At 66.2% G+C, this 18502-nt stretch overlaps 5 protein-coding genes across 5 annotated transcripts; 3 read left to right on the top strand and 2 right to left on the bottom strand.

The window, feature by feature from the left end:
* Positions 1 to 1189: 1189 nt before the first annotated feature.
* On the top strand, positions 1190 to 3982 carry EMIHUDRAFT_221679 (hypothetical protein; the record flags this gene model as incomplete). Its single annotated transcript, XM_005756266.1, has 8 exons — positions 1190 to 1410; positions 1509 to 1643; positions 2189 to 2215; positions 2363 to 2390; positions 2457 to 2854; positions 2925 to 3048; positions 3230 to 3311; positions 3462 to 3982. The coding sequence occupies 8 exons, from the start codon at positions 1190 to 1192 to the stop codon at positions 3980 to 3982; spliced, it is 1536 nt and encodes a 511-aa protein (XP_005756323.1).
* Positions 3983 to 5337: 1355 nt separating this feature from the next.
* On the bottom strand, positions 5338 to 6939 carry EMIHUDRAFT_69353 (hypothetical protein; the record flags this gene model as incomplete). The annotated part of the gene is made up of 4 exons (XM_005756267.1): positions 5338 to 5778; positions 5852 to 6007; positions 6090 to 6189; positions 6278 to 6939. Coding segments are annotated over 4 exons (1359 nt in total), but the record flags the coding sequence as incomplete, so codon positions are not given.
* Positions 6940 to 8146: 1207 nt separating this feature from the next.
* On the top strand, positions 8147 to 10955 carry EMIHUDRAFT_454004 (hypothetical protein; the record flags this gene model as incomplete). Its single annotated transcript, XM_005756268.1, has 8 exons — positions 8147 to 8814; positions 8927 to 9265; positions 9458 to 9556; positions 9626 to 9777; positions 10080 to 10201; positions 10405 to 10512; positions 10583 to 10681; positions 10753 to 10955. The coding sequence occupies exons 1-8, from the start codon at positions 8179 to 8181 to the stop codon at positions 10953 to 10955; spliced, it is 1758 nt and encodes a 585-aa protein (XP_005756325.1). The 5' UTR covers positions 8147 to 8178.
* Positions 10956 to 10957: 2 nt separating this feature from the next.
* Positions 10958 to 12263, bottom strand: EMIHUDRAFT_439339 (hypothetical protein). Its single transcript, XM_005756269.1, has one exon. It carries the CDS (start codon positions 12252 to 12254, stop codon positions 11223 to 11225), a length of 1032 nt encoding a protein of 343 aa, XP_005756326.1. The 5' UTR covers positions 12255 to 12263; the 3' UTR covers positions 10958 to 11222.
* A 2804-nt stretch (positions 12264 to 15067) lies between these two features.
* Positions 15068 to 15930, top strand: EMIHUDRAFT_79346 (hypothetical protein). The gene has a single exon (XM_005756270.1). It carries the CDS (start codon positions 15555 to 15557, stop codon positions 15852 to 15854), a length of 300 nt encoding a protein of 99 aa, XP_005756327.1. The 5' UTR covers positions 15068 to 15554; the 3' UTR covers positions 15855 to 15930.
* Positions 15931 to 18502: the final 2572 nt, after the last annotated feature.

Raw genomic sequence — 18502 nt, forward strand, 5'->3', positions numbered from 1 at the left:
TGGAAGCCGTACTGGGGCCATTGCGCAGCTGCCAAGATCGTGCACTTCCACGGCCCGAAGCCGCTCGACTACTTGAAGCCGCTCTCCCAAGCCACCCCGTTGCTAAAAGGGCTCGTGGCCAAATGCCAGCGGGGTGGAGAGAAGATCCCGTCCGCGAGTACCCTGATGCCGGGCCTGCACTCGGCCGAGGGGGCGGGGGGATGCCTCAGGCTCGTGAGGGCTTGGTTGCAGATCCTGACTGCGCCCCGATCCTCGGGGAGGCGAAGAACAGACGCACATGGTTGAGACGCATGTGCGATATGGGTGTGTACTGCAGCTGTCGTACGTCTCTCTATTCTCTTGTGTCTTGGCAAACTCTCTTCAAGTAACGCTGCTCCCTCTCTCTCTATCTTCGCTCTCCATCGGCCTTTCCTCTCTCTCTCTCTCTCTCTCTCTCTCTCTCTCTCTCTCTCTCGTCTCTCTCTCTCTCTCTCTCTCTCTCTCTCTCTCTCTCTCTCTCTCTCTCTCTCTCTCTCTCTCCTCTCTCTCTCTCTGTGTGTGTGTGTGCGGTGTGTGTGTGTGTGTGTGCTCCCTTTAGGCATGGGGGGGGGGGCATAAGGCTGGCCAGAAACTCTTGGAGCACTTGGAGTGCAGTCTCATCAACCTCACATCCAGGGCCGGGGAGCTAAGAAGCGCACCCAGCGGGCCGGATGATCGATATCGGGTTACGGGCTAGAGAGCCCTAGCCCTGGGGGGGTGCGCGTTCGCAGGGCCATAACACGGGTCTCCGAGGGTTGATCCGGCGCTCCGGGTCCCCCTAAGCTGCGGAACGCCCCCTCTACTCGGAGCTAGCAATACGAGAATACTCTCCGAGGGTTGGTTCCGTGTACCGAAACGAATTAGTTTTTTGCGAGTTTTGCGAGTTGCCCGCCAAAAAAAGTAATTATTGACTTGGGCCCTCGGGGAGGTCTCTCTAAACCGCGGCCTCTCCTCTCTATCGAGGCCTCGAGATACGTAGCGGCCCATCGATTCGACTTTCCTCTCTCTGCCGTGCAAAGCTGCTTCCGAGCTCTCACGCCGCGGCCCTTAGGGCCTCGAGAACAATATCTCCCTTATGTCTTCTAGTAAGCTACCACGGACCGACGACGGCGGGCGGTTTCGGACTTTTCGTTTCTGCGATCAGCTTGGTGGCCGGAGACCGAGACCCCCCATGTTGCGCAACGTCGCCGTGTTGGCGCTCGCAACCATCGCTGCCGGATTTGGTCCAGCAGCGATCATTCGTGAGCCCGACGACGCGCTTGACCAAACGATGTGCGCGGAACCTGACGCGCCAGCAGAGACCATCGGGCCGATCCTCGCCGAATTCCTCCGCCCGGACCTATTAAGTTGCAACCAGGTGGGCACGGCCATCTTTGACTCAGTTTACTCCGGGTGCGACGTGCTCTCTTCCTACTGCCCCTGCACGTGCGGCACCCGTTCTTCCCGTTCCAGCGGTGGCTTCAATTGTCAAGCGCTGGCATGCTCGTCAGGGAGGAGCTTTACCGCAGAAATGATCTTCAGGCGGTTCTGCGACAGCCAGACAAGCTGCATCACTGCACTGCCTGCATCACCGCCTGCGCCGCACAACCCGCCATCTACGCCGCCACCTCCAAGCGCGCCTCCAGGTGTGGGCTGTGGGCTCAATCCAGAAGACTTGGATTGGCCAGAAGAATTGGAGGAGCTAGACGGTTCTCAAAACGAGGTTCGCTCCCCCAGCCTACCTAACCCCTCCCCCCCCTTTGTTGAGCCCCCCCCCCCCCCCTCCCCCCGCGAATAGTGGTGTTGGCCTTACAAGGACGACAAAACCACGTGCGAGAGGAAATACGTCCGCCGCCCCTATCACGAAGTCGACAATCCATTTGGCGAGTGGATTGCAAGATGCGTCTTCGTCGACGGCTCGAGCCCTAGGTGCAAGTCCGACACGAAGATCTATGAGTGCTAGCTTGACCCGCTCCCGATCCGGCACCGCCAGTTGCCTTGCCGTTTTGGGGGAAATCGAGCTCTCATCGGCCCGGCAGCGCGAGGTGCAAGGGGGTCTACCCTTCTAGCTTGCTGCGGGGCGGCCGCGCGTCCCGTGTGCGCTCTCATCTCACTGAGTCTTGGGAAGGACCAGAGCTGACTTTGCTTGGTCCCTTGGATGAAGGATGTCTCCTGTCACCCCATTTTATAGTGAGGTGCTGGTTAACTTTGCGAGCCGGTGCGCGATCTAAAATTCTTTGACGGCGCAGCGCAGTCCCCCGGTTCTCCGTCTTTTCTTCACAAGGTCTGTGAAATATTGCTTGTTGGGTGTGAAATGTGTGGATCCTCCGGCAACTTTACGATCGTCCTCTCCTCATGCAGCAAGGCAGCAGCTAGGCCTGGCAACGATGGAGGTACGCGCGCAACAAGGAGCCCTAAACGGAAAGCCACCCGCCCAACTTGCCCTAACCGATGAGCAGCTCGACCGCGTTGCTGACCGAATTGCTGATAGGATCCTTGCGAGGCTGCCGGCGGGCCGGCAAGCCCGGGTGGTTCCCAAATCCTCTGGGCAGCTTCGACTGACGGTGATGATTGTGTATTTCGGCCCATTACCACCATGGATGCCGATCACGCTGCACTCCATGGCGGAGAATGCTGATGTGCGCTTTGTCATCGTTGGAGACAGCTCGGCGCCTGCGGCCACGCCCAAGAATGTGCATTTTGAGCACATCACTTTCGAGGCGATGCAGAAGAGGCTTGCCGAAATGCTACCTCCCTCGCTCGGGCGCCATGTTCTCTACAACGACACGTATAAGGCTAATGACATCAAGCCGTTCTTACCACACCTCTACTCTCACTTGTTGCAGGGGCAAGATTGGTGAAGATCGCTGCGCCTGCGCCTGCGCGCCTGCCACCGACAGATGCCTCATACAAGTGACTTGTCGCAGGTGGGCATGGGCTGACCTTGATGTCATATTTGGCGACCTCCTCAAGTACCTCACGCTCGCGATGCGAGCTCCGGCATGCTGCGTCGGTCCCGAACGGTGCATCGGCCGCAGCGCAAGTGCAGAGGTGCCGTGCGCCGTGGGGAGTCAAGGAGAGATTATCTGGCGGTCGGGAGTGCAGAACGCCTTTTCATCCTCACGGCGGTCGCCGCAGTGCAAGTGTACGCGCGGAGAGCAGGACGCCAAGCACCTGCCCGTGTGTGCTGTGGTCGCGCGCCAAAAGCGAGAGCCCTTCCCTCGCGCCGCAGGCCAACGTCGTGTGCCCATTCTTTCCCAACCCGCCGGCAAGCAAGGCCTGGGGTCCGTTCACCGCATTCTCCACGGCTCTCGGTACCCGCCTCTTCGAGCAATCGCCCCAGTGGCGGCAGGTGCTGGCCACGCCAGCGTACACGCACTTCGACGAGTTTTGGGGCGCACATGTCTGCACCACTGCACCGCAAGTCCCGCCACGCTGTCACTGCATCCTCTCCTTGGCTCTAGGCCCGTACGCAGATGCGCCACATCTGTGGATGCTCATGGGCGGTGTGCTCAATCGGCTGGCGGAGGGGGAGGGGCGTGTGACAATGTCCAAGCTCAAGATTCCCTTCGGCGAGGCGAAGACCTGCGTGGACATTGGCTGCGTACATTGCCCGTGCGGCGCCGTACGCGCACGCCTGCACGGTGGAGCGCTGCTCGTCAATGGCCGCGAGGTGATGCTTCTTCACCTCAGTCAGTCCAAGAGCGCCTGGAGCGCTCTACAGCCCGCCGTGCCGCCATGGGCGCCCGGCTCCAGTGGCGAGTGGGCAGAGGATTGCATAGACATCGCTGGCCTTGGAACGCTCAGCCCTCGAGGCGTCACTTTCGCGAAGGGCCGCTACGGCCAGAACTCTTCTATTGCAGTCCGCGCCGCAACGAGGCTGCAGCGGCACCGTGTCAAGGCACCATACGGTAAGTACATCCACTACGGCCCCGGAGCGTCCAACATCCGACTGCGCTTTGGCCCTTGCGGCGAGGATAATTAGTTCTAATGAGCCCAGTTAGCGTTCATGTCCCTGACCCCTTGCTTCTCGTCCCCGCGCTCATCAATGGCATCTCGCGACTTTTTACATACATAGAAGCGATCAGGAGATCACGCGGCAGAGTGTCAGAAAGACCTCTCTCTCAGAGACCCTCTCTGGACTCTGCTCCGAACGGCGATACGTGACGCGACCACTCCTCATCGTCCACGCCCCAAACGGGCGGCTGTCTGGTCGAGTGCCTCGACCAGGAACAAGCGGCTGATGGCGGGGATGTGCTCGCGCCGCTCCCACGCCTTCCTTACGAGGGCGCGGGCGAGTGCGGCCGCCTCGGCGTTCGCGGCGCCCTCGCCGTCCGGGCCGGCAGTCGCGTCAGCGGGCGCGCCGCCGACGAGGGAGGAGGCCGCCTCGACGAGCCGCCTCGCCGCCTCGAGCGCCTTGTGGTCGCGCTCGTCGTTCTCGACCAGCCGCGAGGCGCGGAAGAGGCCGAGCGGGTCGACGAGCAGCCCAAGCAGAGAGCGGTCCTCCCCGCCGGCCAGCTCTACGCGCGGCGAGGCGTCGCGTAGCCTCGACCAGAGCTGGCGCGAGCTCGCGGCGAGCACCAGCGTGAGCTGCTCGACGACGAGCGCCTGCAGCGGCGACGGCGTCTGCAGCGTGTCGAGCAGCGCGTCCGCGGCCGCCTCTGTGTCAAGCGGCTGCAGCAGGGTCGGGTCGGCTCCGTCGACGGCGGCCGTGGCGGCGGCGTACTTGCGCGCCCCCTGCAGCAGCGTCTCGACGCGCTTGGGCGAGAGGACCCGTGCCGTGCGGTCGTCCTTGACGTCTCCAAAGACGAACGTCTCCAGCGCGCCCGCGGTGCGCGGCGACGGGTCGGACATGATGCGGCGCGAGATGTAGGGCAGCGTCTCCTGCACGATCGAGTAGTCTGGGTCGGAGGAGAGGCCGATCCCCTCGAGGACGGAGAAGGACTTTGCGATGTACGCAAAATAGGGCGGGATCTGGAAGAGCCCGTTCTCGGTCTCCGCCGTCAGCTCCTGCACGCGCGCCAGCAGCGCGGGCACGTCGAGCTTCGAGGCGCCGCCGCCAGAGTTCCAGGTCGAGTAGACGAAGGTGAGGTAGTCGACGACGCCGCTCGACTCGATGTCCGTCTCGCCGCCCTCGGGCACGAAGCCGAGCCGGACCAGGTCATTCGGCACCTGCGGCGCGGCGGTTGGTCCGGCGGTGGGCAGAGGGCGCCGGGAAGGGTGTGGCGGCGGCGGGGCGGGGGCGGCGGCGGGGCGGGGGGCGGCCAGGGTCGGAGCGAGACGGTGGGGCGGGGCCGTCGCCTTGGCGTAGTCCTCGGCAGTGAGGTGCGCGACGTGCTCGATGAGCGTCAGCTGCAGGTCGGGCGAGATGGTCGTGACGAGCCCCCAGTCGAGGATGCAGAGCTTCCCCTCCGCCGTGCGCAGCAGGTTGCCCGGGTGCGGGTCGCAGTGCAGCACCCCGTCTTGCAGCATCATCTGCAGGTACGTGGACATGGCGAGCGAGCAGAGGCGAGGCACGTCCTCCGGCGCGCGGCAGCGATCGAGCCGCTCCCCGTCCACCCACTCCGTCGTCAGCACCCGCCGCGACGAGAACCCCTCCACCACGGGGGGCGCAAAGACGGAGCCGCTCAGCTGCCCCTGCCGCACGTTCGCGTTGAAGAGGGCGGCGTTGGCTGCCTCGGCGGAGTAGTCGAGCTCGGCGACGAAGCCCTCGCCCCACGCGTCCGCTGTGCCGACGAGGTCGCCCGGCAGCCCCACCGCGGACGCGAGCGGCGCGAGCACCTCCCGGACGAGGAGCATGTCGTTATTATTATCATCATCATCATTAGTTTTATATTATTATTATAGTTAGCACCTCCCGGATGAGGAGCATGTCGAGGGCGATCTGCCGCGCCATCCGAGGCCGCTGCACCTTGAGCGCGATCGGCGTGCCGTCGGGGAGGGCGCCGCGGTAGACCTGGCCGAGGGAGGCGGCGGCGACGGGCTCGGCCGAGAGCGAGTCGAGCAGCGCCTATTTTAAGGCTCCGGGGAGGCTCCGGGAGGGCGCAGGGATGGGTGCGTGCCGGCTGCCAGCCGGCCAGTGGCGCCTCTACGCCCTCCGCTTCGCCGAGCTCCTCGCGGATGAGGGCGGTCGCCTCGTCCGTCGGGAAGGGAGGCACCTGGGGCGAGGGGCGCAGCCGGGCTTGAGCCGGCCTCGCGCCGAGGCGGGGCCCTCCCCCTCCCCGCCCCGCTCGAGGCGCCGCCCGCCTGGTCCTGCAGCGAGGTGAGCCCGCGGATGTACGGAGGCGCGAGGAGGTCGGTGCGGATGGAGGCGGACTGGCCGGCCTTGATGAAGGTGGGGCCGAGCGCGGTCAGCACCTTGGCCAGCTGCAGCGCCCGCTCCTCCGCGTTCGCCTCCAGCGCGGCCGGCCCCGCCAGCCAGTCGCTAAGCAACGCGCCTCCAAACCCCGCCGACCGCACGCCGAGCTCGACGGCGCGGGCGAGCACCTCGAGCGGCCGGCGCACGAAGAAGGCGCGCGCCGCGTCCGGGTCGTACGCGTCGCGCGGGTACGGCCGCTCGTCGCCGCCCGCCGCGACGACCTCGCGCACCAGCTCCAGCAGCAGCAGCGCCGACAGGCCGAGGCCGACCTGCTCCGCGGGGTGCTCGCTGCCGTAGAGCTGCCACTGGACGCGGGCCTGCTCGGTCGCGCGGAGGACGGGATCCAGCACCGGCGTCGCGGCGTCGATTGCGGGTCGCGTCGCGTCCAGCAGGAACTCTGACGCCGGCCGCACAGCGTCGGCGAGCGCCTTTGAGGCGGCCTCGGCACGGGCGGCCGTCGCTGCGGCGATGCTCGCCGCGTCGGGCGCGTCGCCGAGCAGCAGCGGCGAGGGCGCGCGAGGAGCGGCCGGAAACGCGCGGTGGGGGAGGACGAGAGCGAGCAGCGCGGCCGCGACGACAACCATGGGTCCGCCCTCTCTACTTCGATGCAAGAAATTTCCAGGAATCACTCTCTCCCTTTTTTAGCTCTCAAGGATAAAAGAACTATATTATTCCTTCTGTTTTGTGGCTGCCAGACACCTCCGGGAACTCACGGTCCTGTGCGGGGTTTTCCGCGTTTTCTGTGGCAGGACGGCCGCTGCCCGCGGCTGGAGGTACACGCAGCAGCCAGAGTCACGGTCGATGGAGACCGTCATCTCGCTATAAAAAGAAAAGAAACACGTTTTCGCGATTTGCCATACACAGATATGGTCCTCCTCGCCATATCCGTCTTGCTCGCGAGCCCGGCGCTCCTCTCTTGCGCCCGCCCCGGCTCCTCCGCGGAGCCGCCGCCGCTCTCGCGCCGGGCGCTGCTGCCGCTGCCGCTGCTGCCGCTGCTGCTGCCGGCCGCCGCGCCGGCGGCCGACACCTTTGAGTACGTTGAGAACGGAGAAGCGAAGCAGCTCACCGAGATCCAGGCGCGCGATGCGCTCACCAAGAAGGTTGAGGCCGCGACGGCGGCCGGCAAGGGGCTGGATCTGGAGCGGCGCGGCCAGTTCAACGAGAAGGCGCTCTTCTCCGAGGACTTCTACTTCAAGTACGGCCTGCGGCCCTCCGCCTCGGAGGCGCTGGCCTCGCCGTACGTGCCTCCGCAGGGCGAGCTGCCGTTCTCGCCGGTGCAGCGGCGGTACAACGGCTACACCAAGTACGCGAGCCGCATCACCACCGGGATCGAGGCGTACAGCGGCGCGCTGCGCGAGGCGGTGGCGGGCGGGCGGTGGGCCGAGGTTGCGACGCTGCTCGACAAGGGCAGCAAGGGCAAGGGCTCCAACGAGAAGGGCGAGGGGAGCGGGCAGCCTCCCTCCGAGCTGCGCTCCATGTGCCGCGCGCTCGGCCTCTTTGGCAACACGGCGCTGCAGAGCGAAAACGACTCTGGCACCACCGCCGCCAACCTTCTCGCGCGGCACCTCGTGAACGAGCTCTACTTCTCCATGGACGACCTCGCGAGCGCGGCACAGGGTGGCGACAAGGCGGCCGCCAAGGAGGCGTGGAGCCGCGGCCGCGACTACCTCAACTCGTACCTACGCATCGTCAACTACCCCATCATCAGCCGTGTGGGCGACAAGTTCTCCGTGGTCGAGGGCAGTCTGTAGCGCTAAAGAAAGAAAGAAAAAAGCCAGCAGGACCGCCCAGCGAAGCGCAGCCTGCGGGAGCTGCCAAGAGGAATGCTCCGCGTTCTCCGCGGCGGCCAAGCGCTCAGTCGGCCTGCGCTCCTGGCGCCAGGTCGACGCCTATTGTGCGTCGCTTCCAGCAGCGAGAAGCAGAAGCGGCACCCGCTCCTCTCGGACGAGCGCATCACCGCCGAGCCGGGATACAACCGCTGGCTCCAGCTCGTCCCTGCATGCGTGGCGGGCACGGCGCTCGGCACCTACTTCGCCGTCCCCGGAGTGCTCGGCCCGCACATCTGCCGCGCGACCGGTGTCGTCGCGTCCGTGAGCTCCGACTTTTCGCTCGGCGAGGTTGTGCCGCTTGCGGCGACCATGTCGCTGGTGGCCGGCGTGCTCGCGGCTGGGCTCGCAAACTATTCGGCGGGGTTTGGCGTGCGTCGCGTCGCTCTCGCGGGCTCGGTCCTCTTCCCGGTCGGCATCTACGCCCTCCCCGCCCTGGCGTTGCAGTCGCACTCTCTGGCCGCCTTCTCCGCCGCGACAGTCGGCGTCGGAGGCGTCGGTTTCTACTGCATCTACCCGCAGCTGCCGCCCTTCATCACGACGCGCTGGTTCCCGGACCGCAAGGGGACCGCCGTCTCAATCTACTTCTGCGCCTTTGGCTCCGGCATGATCGTCGCCTCTAAGGCGATGCAGGCAGCGCGCTCGCCTCCTTTTGATCCACGACATCCACGACGCGCATTCCACATCGCGCGTCCATGCCACGCGCACGTCACGTCCGCGACACGCCCACGACGCGTCCCGCCAGGCGATGCTCGCCCACTTCCGGACCCCGCCCACCCGGCTCGGCGGCCTCGCCGAGGTGCCTCTCTCCCTCGGGCCGGCCGGGGAGAGGCTCGCGCGCGCTGCGCCGGGCGAGGGCGAGGGCGGGCTGGCCCACCCCCTCGCGGGCAAGCTGGCCGGCGGAGGGGGCGAGGGCGCGTCTCGAGCGGCGGAGGGCGTGGAGGTCGTCCTCGCCACTCCGCGCGACCTGGTGGCGAGCGGCTTCGGCGGGCTCGAGGAGGGCGTGTACCTGGTCGGCTCCGGCAGCAACGGCGTGGTCGAGACGATGGGAGGGATGGCGGTCCTCACCTTCTGCCTGCTGCACGTCTCGGCGTGGAGCTACCGCCTCCCGCACCCGACCGACCTCGCGCGCTGGGCGAGGGCGGCCGAGGCAGCGGGCGGGGCGGGAGGCGCCGCGGCGGAGCGGGGCGCGGAGCGGGGCGGGGAGCGGGGAGCGGGCGGAGAGGACGAGGCGGCGCGGAAGGGCGGCGCGCTCTCGGGCTGCACGCTCTCGGAGGCGCACGGCACGCCCCACCTCTACCTGCTCTGGGCCTCGACGGGCGCCCTCGGCACCGCCGGCCTAGCCGCGCCCCCTCCCCGCTCCGAGGAGCCATCTGTCTGAGCCTCTCGAGGAGCCACCCCCCCCGTAGGCATCACCGGCCTGCCCTTCCTCCTCTCGGGCCAGTTCATGGTGAACGACGTCTTCGGCGGCGCGGCGCTGCCGGCGAGCGTGATCGCCGCCACCGCGGTCGCCTTCCCGGGGATGGTCGGCGGAGCGAACATGGCCGGCAGACTCGTGTGGGGCCCGGTCTCGGACCGGCTTGGGCGCGGAGCCACGTTTGGAGCCTTTGGGCGAGATGCAGCCGAGATGCAGCCCAGAGATGCAGCCATACAGCCGAGATGCAGCCGAGATGCAGCCAGAGATGCAGCCATACAGCCGAGGTGCAGCCGAGGTATAGCCGAGGTGGAGCCGAGATGCAGCCGAGATGCAGCCGTACAGCCGAGATGCAGCCGAGGTGGAGCCGAGGTGCAGCCGAGGTGCAGCCGAGGTGGAGTGGAGCCACGTCGGCGCCGTTGGGCAGCGCCTCTACGGACCCCTCCTCTTTACGCCCCCCGCCCCTCCCCCCCCCTCCCGCCAGGGTCCTCTCTGTGCCCGCCCTCCTCTCTCTCCTGCTGGCCACCTCGATGGTGCACGCCGAGCCGGAGACGGCCCTCGCACTCTTCAAGGCCGCCTCGCTCACCGCCGTCGCCGTCTTTGCCGGTGCCCCCCGCCACACCCACGGCTTGCCCCGCCGCAGCTACCGCGCCAGGGCACGGCCAGGACACGGCTCGGGCACGGCCAGGGCACGGCTCGGGCACGGCTCGGGACGCCAGGCCGACGCCTCTCCCGCTCCGCCGCCAGGCGGCCCTGTCCTCCCTCCCTCCCTCCCTCCCTCCCTCCCTCCCTCCCTCCCTCCCCTTCAGGCGGCCCTGTCCTCCTCGCCCCCGCCGTCGTCGACGTCTTTGGCGCCAGAGACGCGACTGCAATCTACGGCCGGCTCTGGATGATGCTGCCCGCCGCTAACTTCTTCGGCGTGCTCCCCCTCCCCGCGGGCCCGTGCGCCCCCCGCCCCCTCCCCACGCCCCTCCCGCCCCTCCGCAGGCGCGACCCTCGTCTCGCGCGTGCGCGAGTACTCGTACTCCAAGCACGCCCTCGCCATCGCAGAGACGTGCGACGAGGCAGCCTTCACAGCAACCTTCGGCGCGCCACACTCCTCCCGAGGCCAGCCGGCGGCAGCCCCGCCGCACTCCCTCCGCAACCCTGCCACGCAGGCGCGCCGCCCGCCGAGGCGCAGTCGCTCATCGCGAGCAAGACGGCGACCCTGCCGCTGCTGCTCACCATCGCGCCCGAGGGGACCGTCGACCCGAGCCCGCTCCTGTACGACGACGCTTTCTACACGCTCGCCGGCTTCAGCGCGCTCGCCTGCGTGTGCAACTTGGCGGCGTACCGCTTGCCGAGGCCCCTTCGGTTATAGCATGCGTTTGTGTGACATTATTAAAACAGCGCCGCCAATGGGTGTTTGTGTTTTTGCGGTATAACTCGCGCGCGCGCCGGGGGGCGCGGCCGCGGGTGTACGCCTTCCGCGAAACGCGAACATGGCAAAATCTCCCCAGACCCCCGACACCTCGCACCTACAAAAACACGCGTCAGCACAGTCCACAGAGTGCAGGCCAGCTACGATTCCGGAAGGCGCCCGTGGGCCGGCTGCGCTGCCCTCCCCTCCCGCCGCCTCACACCTCTCTCAGTCCAGGTCGAGCGCGGCCAGCCTCTCCGACGGGGGCGGCGCCCGAGGGCGTGAGCGAGTCTGCAGCAAAGCGACGAGCGCCTGCTTCGGGTTGGAGCCACTCTCAGCAGCCTCGTCGAGCGCCTCGTCGACGGCCGCCCCGTCCACCCCCGACGCTGCGAGCCGCTGCCGCAGCTCCGAGAGCTTGAGGTGCGCGAGGGCCTCCGCCGCCTCGCCCGCCGCCTCGCCCTCCGCCGCCGGAGGGGAGGCCGGAGGCTCGGCGTCTTCGCTCGGTGCCGCCGCAGCCTCGACCGGTGCGGCGGCCGGCGCGGCGGCGAGTGCCTCTTCGGGCACAGCGACGCCCATCGGCACCTCCTCGCCCTGCGAAGGGGCGGCAGCCTGCGACGCCGTCGCGAGCACCGCAGCAGAGTCCGCCACCAGGGCCGGCCGGGCGGTGCCATCGTGCGCGAGAGGGGTGGGCGGGACCGGCGGCGCGTCGGGAATGTGGTGCGGAACGTCGTCCGCGGTGAGGCTGACCCACGCGCCGTGCCAGCTGTGCCCCATGACTCGCTCGTCGAGCTCAATCGTCCCGTCCTCACGCCGGGTCGCGTTCTCTGGATAGCAGTCCGAGATGTAGTCGGCAAAGGAGCGAGTCGGATGCAGCTTCTTGTAGAGGATCATCTCGTTCTCTAGGCGAAGCTGGAAGTACTCCTTGAGGTCGAGGTCGTTCGCTGGTGCCGGGCTCCCCATCGATTCTGACGACGGGACGGAGGCGGCAGCGCGAGCCGCCGAGTCGATGGCGCGAGATGAGACAGCTCGCGAGAACTCGATCGACGAGGTTGCGGTGCCCTGGGCGCCAGCGAGGATCGAGTCGAGCGCCTGCACCCCGCGCGGAGCAAATGCAGACCCGGCGCCGATGACGCCTCGGGCAATGCCAAAGCCGAGATTTACTCCCCAGATACCAATGTCGAGGCCGGCAGACGTCGAGGTCTGGGCAAACTCAGCGGGGGTGGAGCGTTCGCTCTCCTTTCTTTTGGAGTCATTCACCATGGGTCGCCGCCAAGGATCGGGCAGAAAAGAAATTTACACCGAGAGACTGCGAAGAGAGATAGGTAGGGGCAGACGCCCAAGGGTGGGCGACGGCTAGCGCACCACACCCCTCTCCTTAAAATCCCTGTGTGGTGGCGGCGTGCCGTCATTCCATCCCTCCCTTGGGTTGTCCGTTTTCTTTCTTTCTTCCTTTACTAGCACGGCACTTGTTGTGTGTTGTGTGTTGTGGTGGTGTGCGGTGTGCGGTGTGTGTGTGTGTTGCGCGTTGTGTGTTGCGTGTTGTGCGGCGGGCGGTGGGCGCAATGTGGGTGGGTGGGTGGGTGGGGGGGGGGGGCACTCACCCGGGGTTGCAGGGAGGGGGGGGCGGGGGGGGGCGTCGCGCAGTCTGAAGCGTCCGAAGGAGGGGGAATGTGTGATGTATGGTCTACGGAGGGTTTTACAACTGTTGCTCGAACGACACAGGCGCACGGGACTGGTGCGTACTGGCACTAACACAAGTACACCACGGGGGAGCCGCCTAAGCGACTCCCGCGAGGACAGAAAAGAATTTTAGAACAAAAGGCGGTCGCACGACACGATTCACGCGACAGGCGAGGCGCGGTCGACGGCTTCCTCAGAAGCCGTCGCCCGCACCACAGGAGCAGTCACACCACCACTCCCACTCCGGCGCCCACGCGCCCACCCACTCCCCACCCCGACATCCCCACCCCACCCCACAACCCCGCCCCACCCCAACCCGAGCAACCCCGCCCCAACCCGACCCGACCCGATCCACCCCGCCCCGCCCCGCCCAGCCCCCCCCACCGGACCAACTCCACGCTCGCCCACGACGCCAGCCGCCTCGCCCGCCGCCCCGCCCGGCCTCCGCGCCCGCCCGCCCGACCGCCGCCAGCGCCGGCATCTCGACGGCCTCCGCCTCGCCCGCCCTCCGATCCTGTGGCCTCGCTGAAGAAATCGACGCAGCAGCGACCGCGACCTCGGGCAGAAAGAATTTAACAAGCAAAAACCGGTACACGGAGCCCTCTCGGTACATGAACATGAGCTGCCAGGGTGGTGGGTGGGGAGGGCGAGAACGGCGGCAGGCCTGGGGGCGGTGGGGACGGGGGCGAGGGCGGTGGTGATGGTTCGTGGGTTCGTGGGGTGAGGAGCGAGAAAGAAGGGGCGGAAGATGGTGGTGGGGATGACGGTGGTGGAGACGGCAAGGGGGGTAGGGCGGCGGCGAGGGCGGCGGTGACAGGGGTGGCGGCGACGGGGGCAGTGGTGAGGGCAGCGGGGCGGCTGGAGGCGAGGGCCAGAACGGCGGCATGCCGGAGGGCGGCCGAGGGGAGGGTGGTGGCAGGGCGGGAGGGGGGAGGGGGGAGGGGGCAAGGGTGCCGTGGCTGCGAGGGCGGGCCCCGGCGGCGAGGAGGGCGGCGGCGGCGAGGGCCGAGGGCGAGGGGTGGTGAGAGTGGCAGCAGGCCGAGGGGGGGCGGGGGTGAGGGCGGCGCGGCGACCGAGGCGGGAGGCGGCAGCGAGGGCGGCGGCGAGGGCGGCGGCAAGGGCGCGGCGGCAAGGGCGGGGGATAGTGTAAGAGATCTCGCGGCGCGGTGACGGCAAGGGCGAGGGCAGCGGAGGGGGTGGGGGCGGTGGGCCGGTGGCGGCGGCGTGGGTGGCAGCGAGGGAGGCGGGCATGGTGGTGGTGGCGAGGGTGGTGAGAGCAGCGGCGGTGGAGACGGTGGTGAGGAGGGCGGTGGAGGTGAGGCGGGACGGCTGGAGGCGAGGGCGACGGCAGGCCGACACGGGGTTGGAGGGAGCGGCGTGCGTGCCTGGCGACGCCTCGGCCAAAGTGCGCAAGGTCCAAGGACAGTGGCAACGGAGGTGACTTGTGGGTGATGCTAGAGGAGTGCAGTGCATGCTTCGCATCGGAACGCAAAGAAGAGCATGGAAGGCTCTGAGTAGAGAGAGACGCTTGCGGTTGCGCCGCCCGCTCCGGAGGCCGCATTCAGCCCGGAGGGGACCGCGGGAGTGCCCCCCGTGGCGGCTCGGAGAGGGCCGGGTGTGTCTGCGCAGTGGCCTGCGCGCTGCCTTGGGAGGGGGAGAGGGCGAGAGCGGCGGCATGCTGGAGGGCGGCGGCGGCGAGGGAGGCGGTGGCGAGGGCGGCGGCGGCGAGGGTGGCGGCGGCGAGGGCGGCGGTGAGGGCGGGGGGGGGGGGGGTAGCGTAGGAGGGCGGCGGGCTCGACGGCGACGGCGAGAGCACGGGCGGCGAGGGCGGCGGCAACGGCGGCGGGGCGGTGAGGGCGGAGGCGACGGCGGAAGAGACGGCTGCGAAGGGGGCGTCGAGGGCGCAGGGAGGGGGCGGCACCGGCGTCCGCCTTCGGTGGGGATTGCAGCTGCAACAACGAATGGTAGCGGCGGCATGGGGGGTGAGGGCGGTGGCGAGGGCGGTGGCGAGGGCGGTGGGGCAATCGAATGACAGCGGCAAGCGAGTTGGCCGGGCGATGCACTACAGAGGAGCGCGGTGTGTGCTTCGGAACGCAAAGAAGAGCGTGGAAGGCTCTGAGTAGACTTAGACGCTCGCGCCGCCCGCTCCGGAGGCCGCATTCAGCCCGGAGGGGACCGCGGGAGCGCCCAGTGGCGGCTCGGGGAGAGCCGGGTGTATCTGCGCAGTGGCCTGCGCGCTGCCTTGGGCAGAAATCGGCTCTCACCCCCCTCGGCTCCGCCCCCGAGCGTTTGAGGCTCGGAGGAGAGGCGAGAGGGGGAGAGCGCCGAGAGAGCGACTGAGGAACGGGAGATGCCCTGGCGCGGCTCCGAGCGAGGGTTGTTGCGCGCGCGCAACAAATCGTCAGAACCAAGGCTGAATCTCAGCGGATCGTGGCAACAAGGCCACTCTGCCGCGTACAATACCCCGTTCCTTATTCAAGTCGTCTGCAAGGGATTCGTCGGCCCGGGTCCGTGAATTGTGGTCGCTCGCGGCTCAGGCAGTGCTACCGTTGCTCGTGGCGTCCCCGGGCCGGTAGGTGGCTTTCCTTCCGGCATGGATTCTAACTTAGAGGCGTTCAGTTATAATCCGGCGCATGGCAGCTTCGCCGCATCGCCGTTTCCGGCGGCGGCTATACCGATGATGCGAATTGGTGGTTCCTCTCGTACTGAACCAAATTACCGTAGAAAAACAGACAGCAGTAGGGTAAAACTAACCTGTCTCACGACGGTCTAAACCCAGCTCACGTTCCCTGTTGGTGGGTGAACAATCCTGCATTTGGCCCCCGCTGCGAGGCAGTGATAGGAAGAGCCGACATCGAAGGATCAAAAAGCTACGTCGCTATGAACGCTTGGCAGCCACAAGCCAGTTATCCCTGTGGTAACTTTTCTGACACCTCTAGCTTGAAATTCCCAAAGACGAGAGGATCGATAGGCCACGCTTTCGCGGTTTGTATTCGTACTGAAAATCAAAATCAACCGAGCTTTTCCCCTTTCGGTCCACATGAGATTTCTGTTCTCATTGAGCTCAAAATCGGGCGCCTGCGTTATTTTTTAACAGACGTGCCGCCCCAGCCAAACTCCCCACCTGTTAGTGTCCCCGACGCGGATCGCGCGCACGAAGCGGCTTGGATCCAGAAGTGAGGCGAGCCTCCCTCCGCGCCACCGAGTAAGTAAAACAACGTTGACGGTTGCGGTATTTCACTGTCGGGTTGCCCCTCCCGCATATTCTACACCCATCAAGTCGTTCCACAGTAACAGACTAGAGTCAAGCTCAACAGGGTCTTCTTTCCCCGCTGATTCTTCCAAGCCCGTTCCCTTGGCTGTGGTTTCGCTAGACAGTAGATAGGGACAGTGGGAATCTCACGAATCCATTCATGCGCGTCACTAATTGGATGACGAGGCATTTGGCTACCTTAAGAGAGTCATAGTTACTCCCGCCGTTTACCCGCGCTTGGTTGAATTTCTTCACTTTGACATTCAGAGCACTGGGCAGAAATCACATTGCGTCAGCACCCTCGCGGGCCATCGCAATGCTTTGTTTTAATTAAACAGTCGGATTCCCCTTGTCCGCGCCAGTTCTGAAGCGGCTGTTCGTCGCGCAGGGAGAGCCGGAGCGCTCCTAGGCCGTCCGCCGGACGGCCGCGCGGGATCCGCAGCCGTGAGGCCGTAGTCCCCGCGCAGCCAGCCGGCCTCGAGCCTAGGACCCCTGCGCCCAGCCTTCAGAGCCATTCCTTCTCCCGAGGTTGCGGAACCATTTTGCCGACTTCCCTTACCTACATTGCTCTATCGACTAGAGGCTGTTCACCTTGGAGACCTGATGCGGTTATGAGTACGACCAGGCGTGAGAACGAACCGCTCCCCCGGATTTTCACGGGCCGTCGGGAGCGCGCCGGACACCCCAAGACTTAGGGTGCTTTGCCTGCCGTGTAGCCCTCGCTCCGGCTAAACCGATTCCAGGGCAGGAGGCAGTTAAGAAGAAAAGAGAACTCTTCCCAGGGCTCCCGCCGGCGTCTCCGGGTTCGTTCGCGTCGCCGCCCACCATCCACGCGCTGGCTCGGGAATATTAACCCGATTCCCTTTCGACGGACGGGCTGACAGAACCAGCCGCGTTCGGCGGAGTTTTCCTGTCTCTTAGGGTCGGCTCACCCGTGTCCAACTGCTGTTCACACGGAACCTTTCTCCACTTCAGTCTTCAAAGTTCTCATTTGAATATTTGCTACTACCACCAAGATCTGCACCGGGGCCCGCTTCACCCAGGCTCGCGCCCAAGGCTGCGCCGCGAGCCCCGCGCCCTCCTACTCGCCGGCGCCTCGCGCTCGCGCCGGCGGCCGCGCATCGGTGGTCCGCTTGAGCGCCATCCATTTTCAGGGCTAGTACCTTCGGCAGGTGAGTTGTTACACACTCCTTAGCGGGTTCCGACTTCCATGGCCACCGTCCTGCTGTCTGGAGGTACCAACGCCTTTTGTGGTATCTGATGAGCGGACACTTGGGTACCTTAGCGCGGCGTTCGGTTCATCCCGCATCGCCAGTTCTGCTTACCAAAAATGGCCCACTTTGAACGCGCCGTTCGCCGCCCGGGATCACTCAAGCATCCCGGGCCTCTTGCCCATTTAAAGTTTGAGAATAGGTGCAAGCTGTTTCAGCCCACAGGCCTCTAATCATTCGCTTTACCTGACAAAACCGTTGCGTTCAAGCTATCCTGAGGGAAACTTCGGAGGGAACCAGCTACTAGATGGTTCGATTAGTCTTTCGCCCCTATACCCAGATTCGACGAACGATTTGCACGTCAGTATCGCTACGAGCCTCCACCAGAGTTTCCTCTGGCTTCACCCTACCCAGGCATAGTTCACCATCTTTCGGGTCCCGACAGGTGTGCTCCACTCAAACCCCTCACAGCAGGTCAAGGTCGGTTGGCAGGGCATGCCCTTCACTTTCATTCCGCACGCGGGCTTGCCACCCGGGTACTCGCACACGTGTCAGACTCCTTGGTCCGTGTTTCTAGACGGGTCGGAGGGGCCCGTTCCGTCAGCCGGGCCCCGGGCCGCGCCAGGACGGGAGCTGGCCGTAAAGCCCCGCTCCCGGGTTGAGGCGCGGCGCCGAGGCGCGGCTGACCCGGCGCGCAGAAGTGCACCTGGGGAGAACCCCAGGCTGAGTCGGCGCGCCGAAGCCGGGCCCATCCGGGTTTCCTCCTACCGATTTCAAGCACTCTTTGACTCTCTTTTCAAAGTTCTTTGCATCTTTCCCTCACGGTACTTGTTCGCTATCGGTCTCTCGCCAGTATTTAGCTTTAGATGGAATTTACCACCCAATTCAAGCTGCAATCCCAAGCAACCCGACTCGACGAGGACGCATCGTAAGGCCGCAACCCGCCACGGTACGGGATTCTCACCCTCTCCGACACCCTGTTCCAAGGGACTTGAGCGGCGGGCGCGGCCGATAACGCCTCTCTAGACCACAATTCGGGGGGCGCTGCATACGCGAGGCCTCCAGATTGGCAGCGTGAGCTCAGCCCGCTTCATTCGCCATTACTAGGGGCATCCTGGTTAGTTTCTTCTCCTCCGCTTAGTGATATGCTTAAGTTCAGCGGGTAGTCTTGCCTCATTCGATGGCGGGTTTCGAGGCGCGCGGCCGCACAGAGAGCGGCCGCGCGCCGGGGCGGGCAGGCCTCGCTCTCCGAAAGGAGAGGAGAGGAACCGCGCACGCGTGGGGTCGCGAGGCAGAACGGGGCACGCGTCCGCCGGAGGTCTAGTCGTGGACTTAGCACTCCGGCGGGGACGCGGGTTAGACGC

The sequence above is a fragment of the Emiliania huxleyi genome, assembly GCF_000372725.1.
Source record: "Emiliania huxleyi CCMP1516 unplaced genomic scaffold EMIHUscaffold_98, whole genome shotgun sequence".
Classification (NCBI taxonomy): domain Eukaryota; phylum Haptophyta; order Isochrysidales; family Noelaerhabdaceae; genus Emiliania; species Emiliania huxleyi.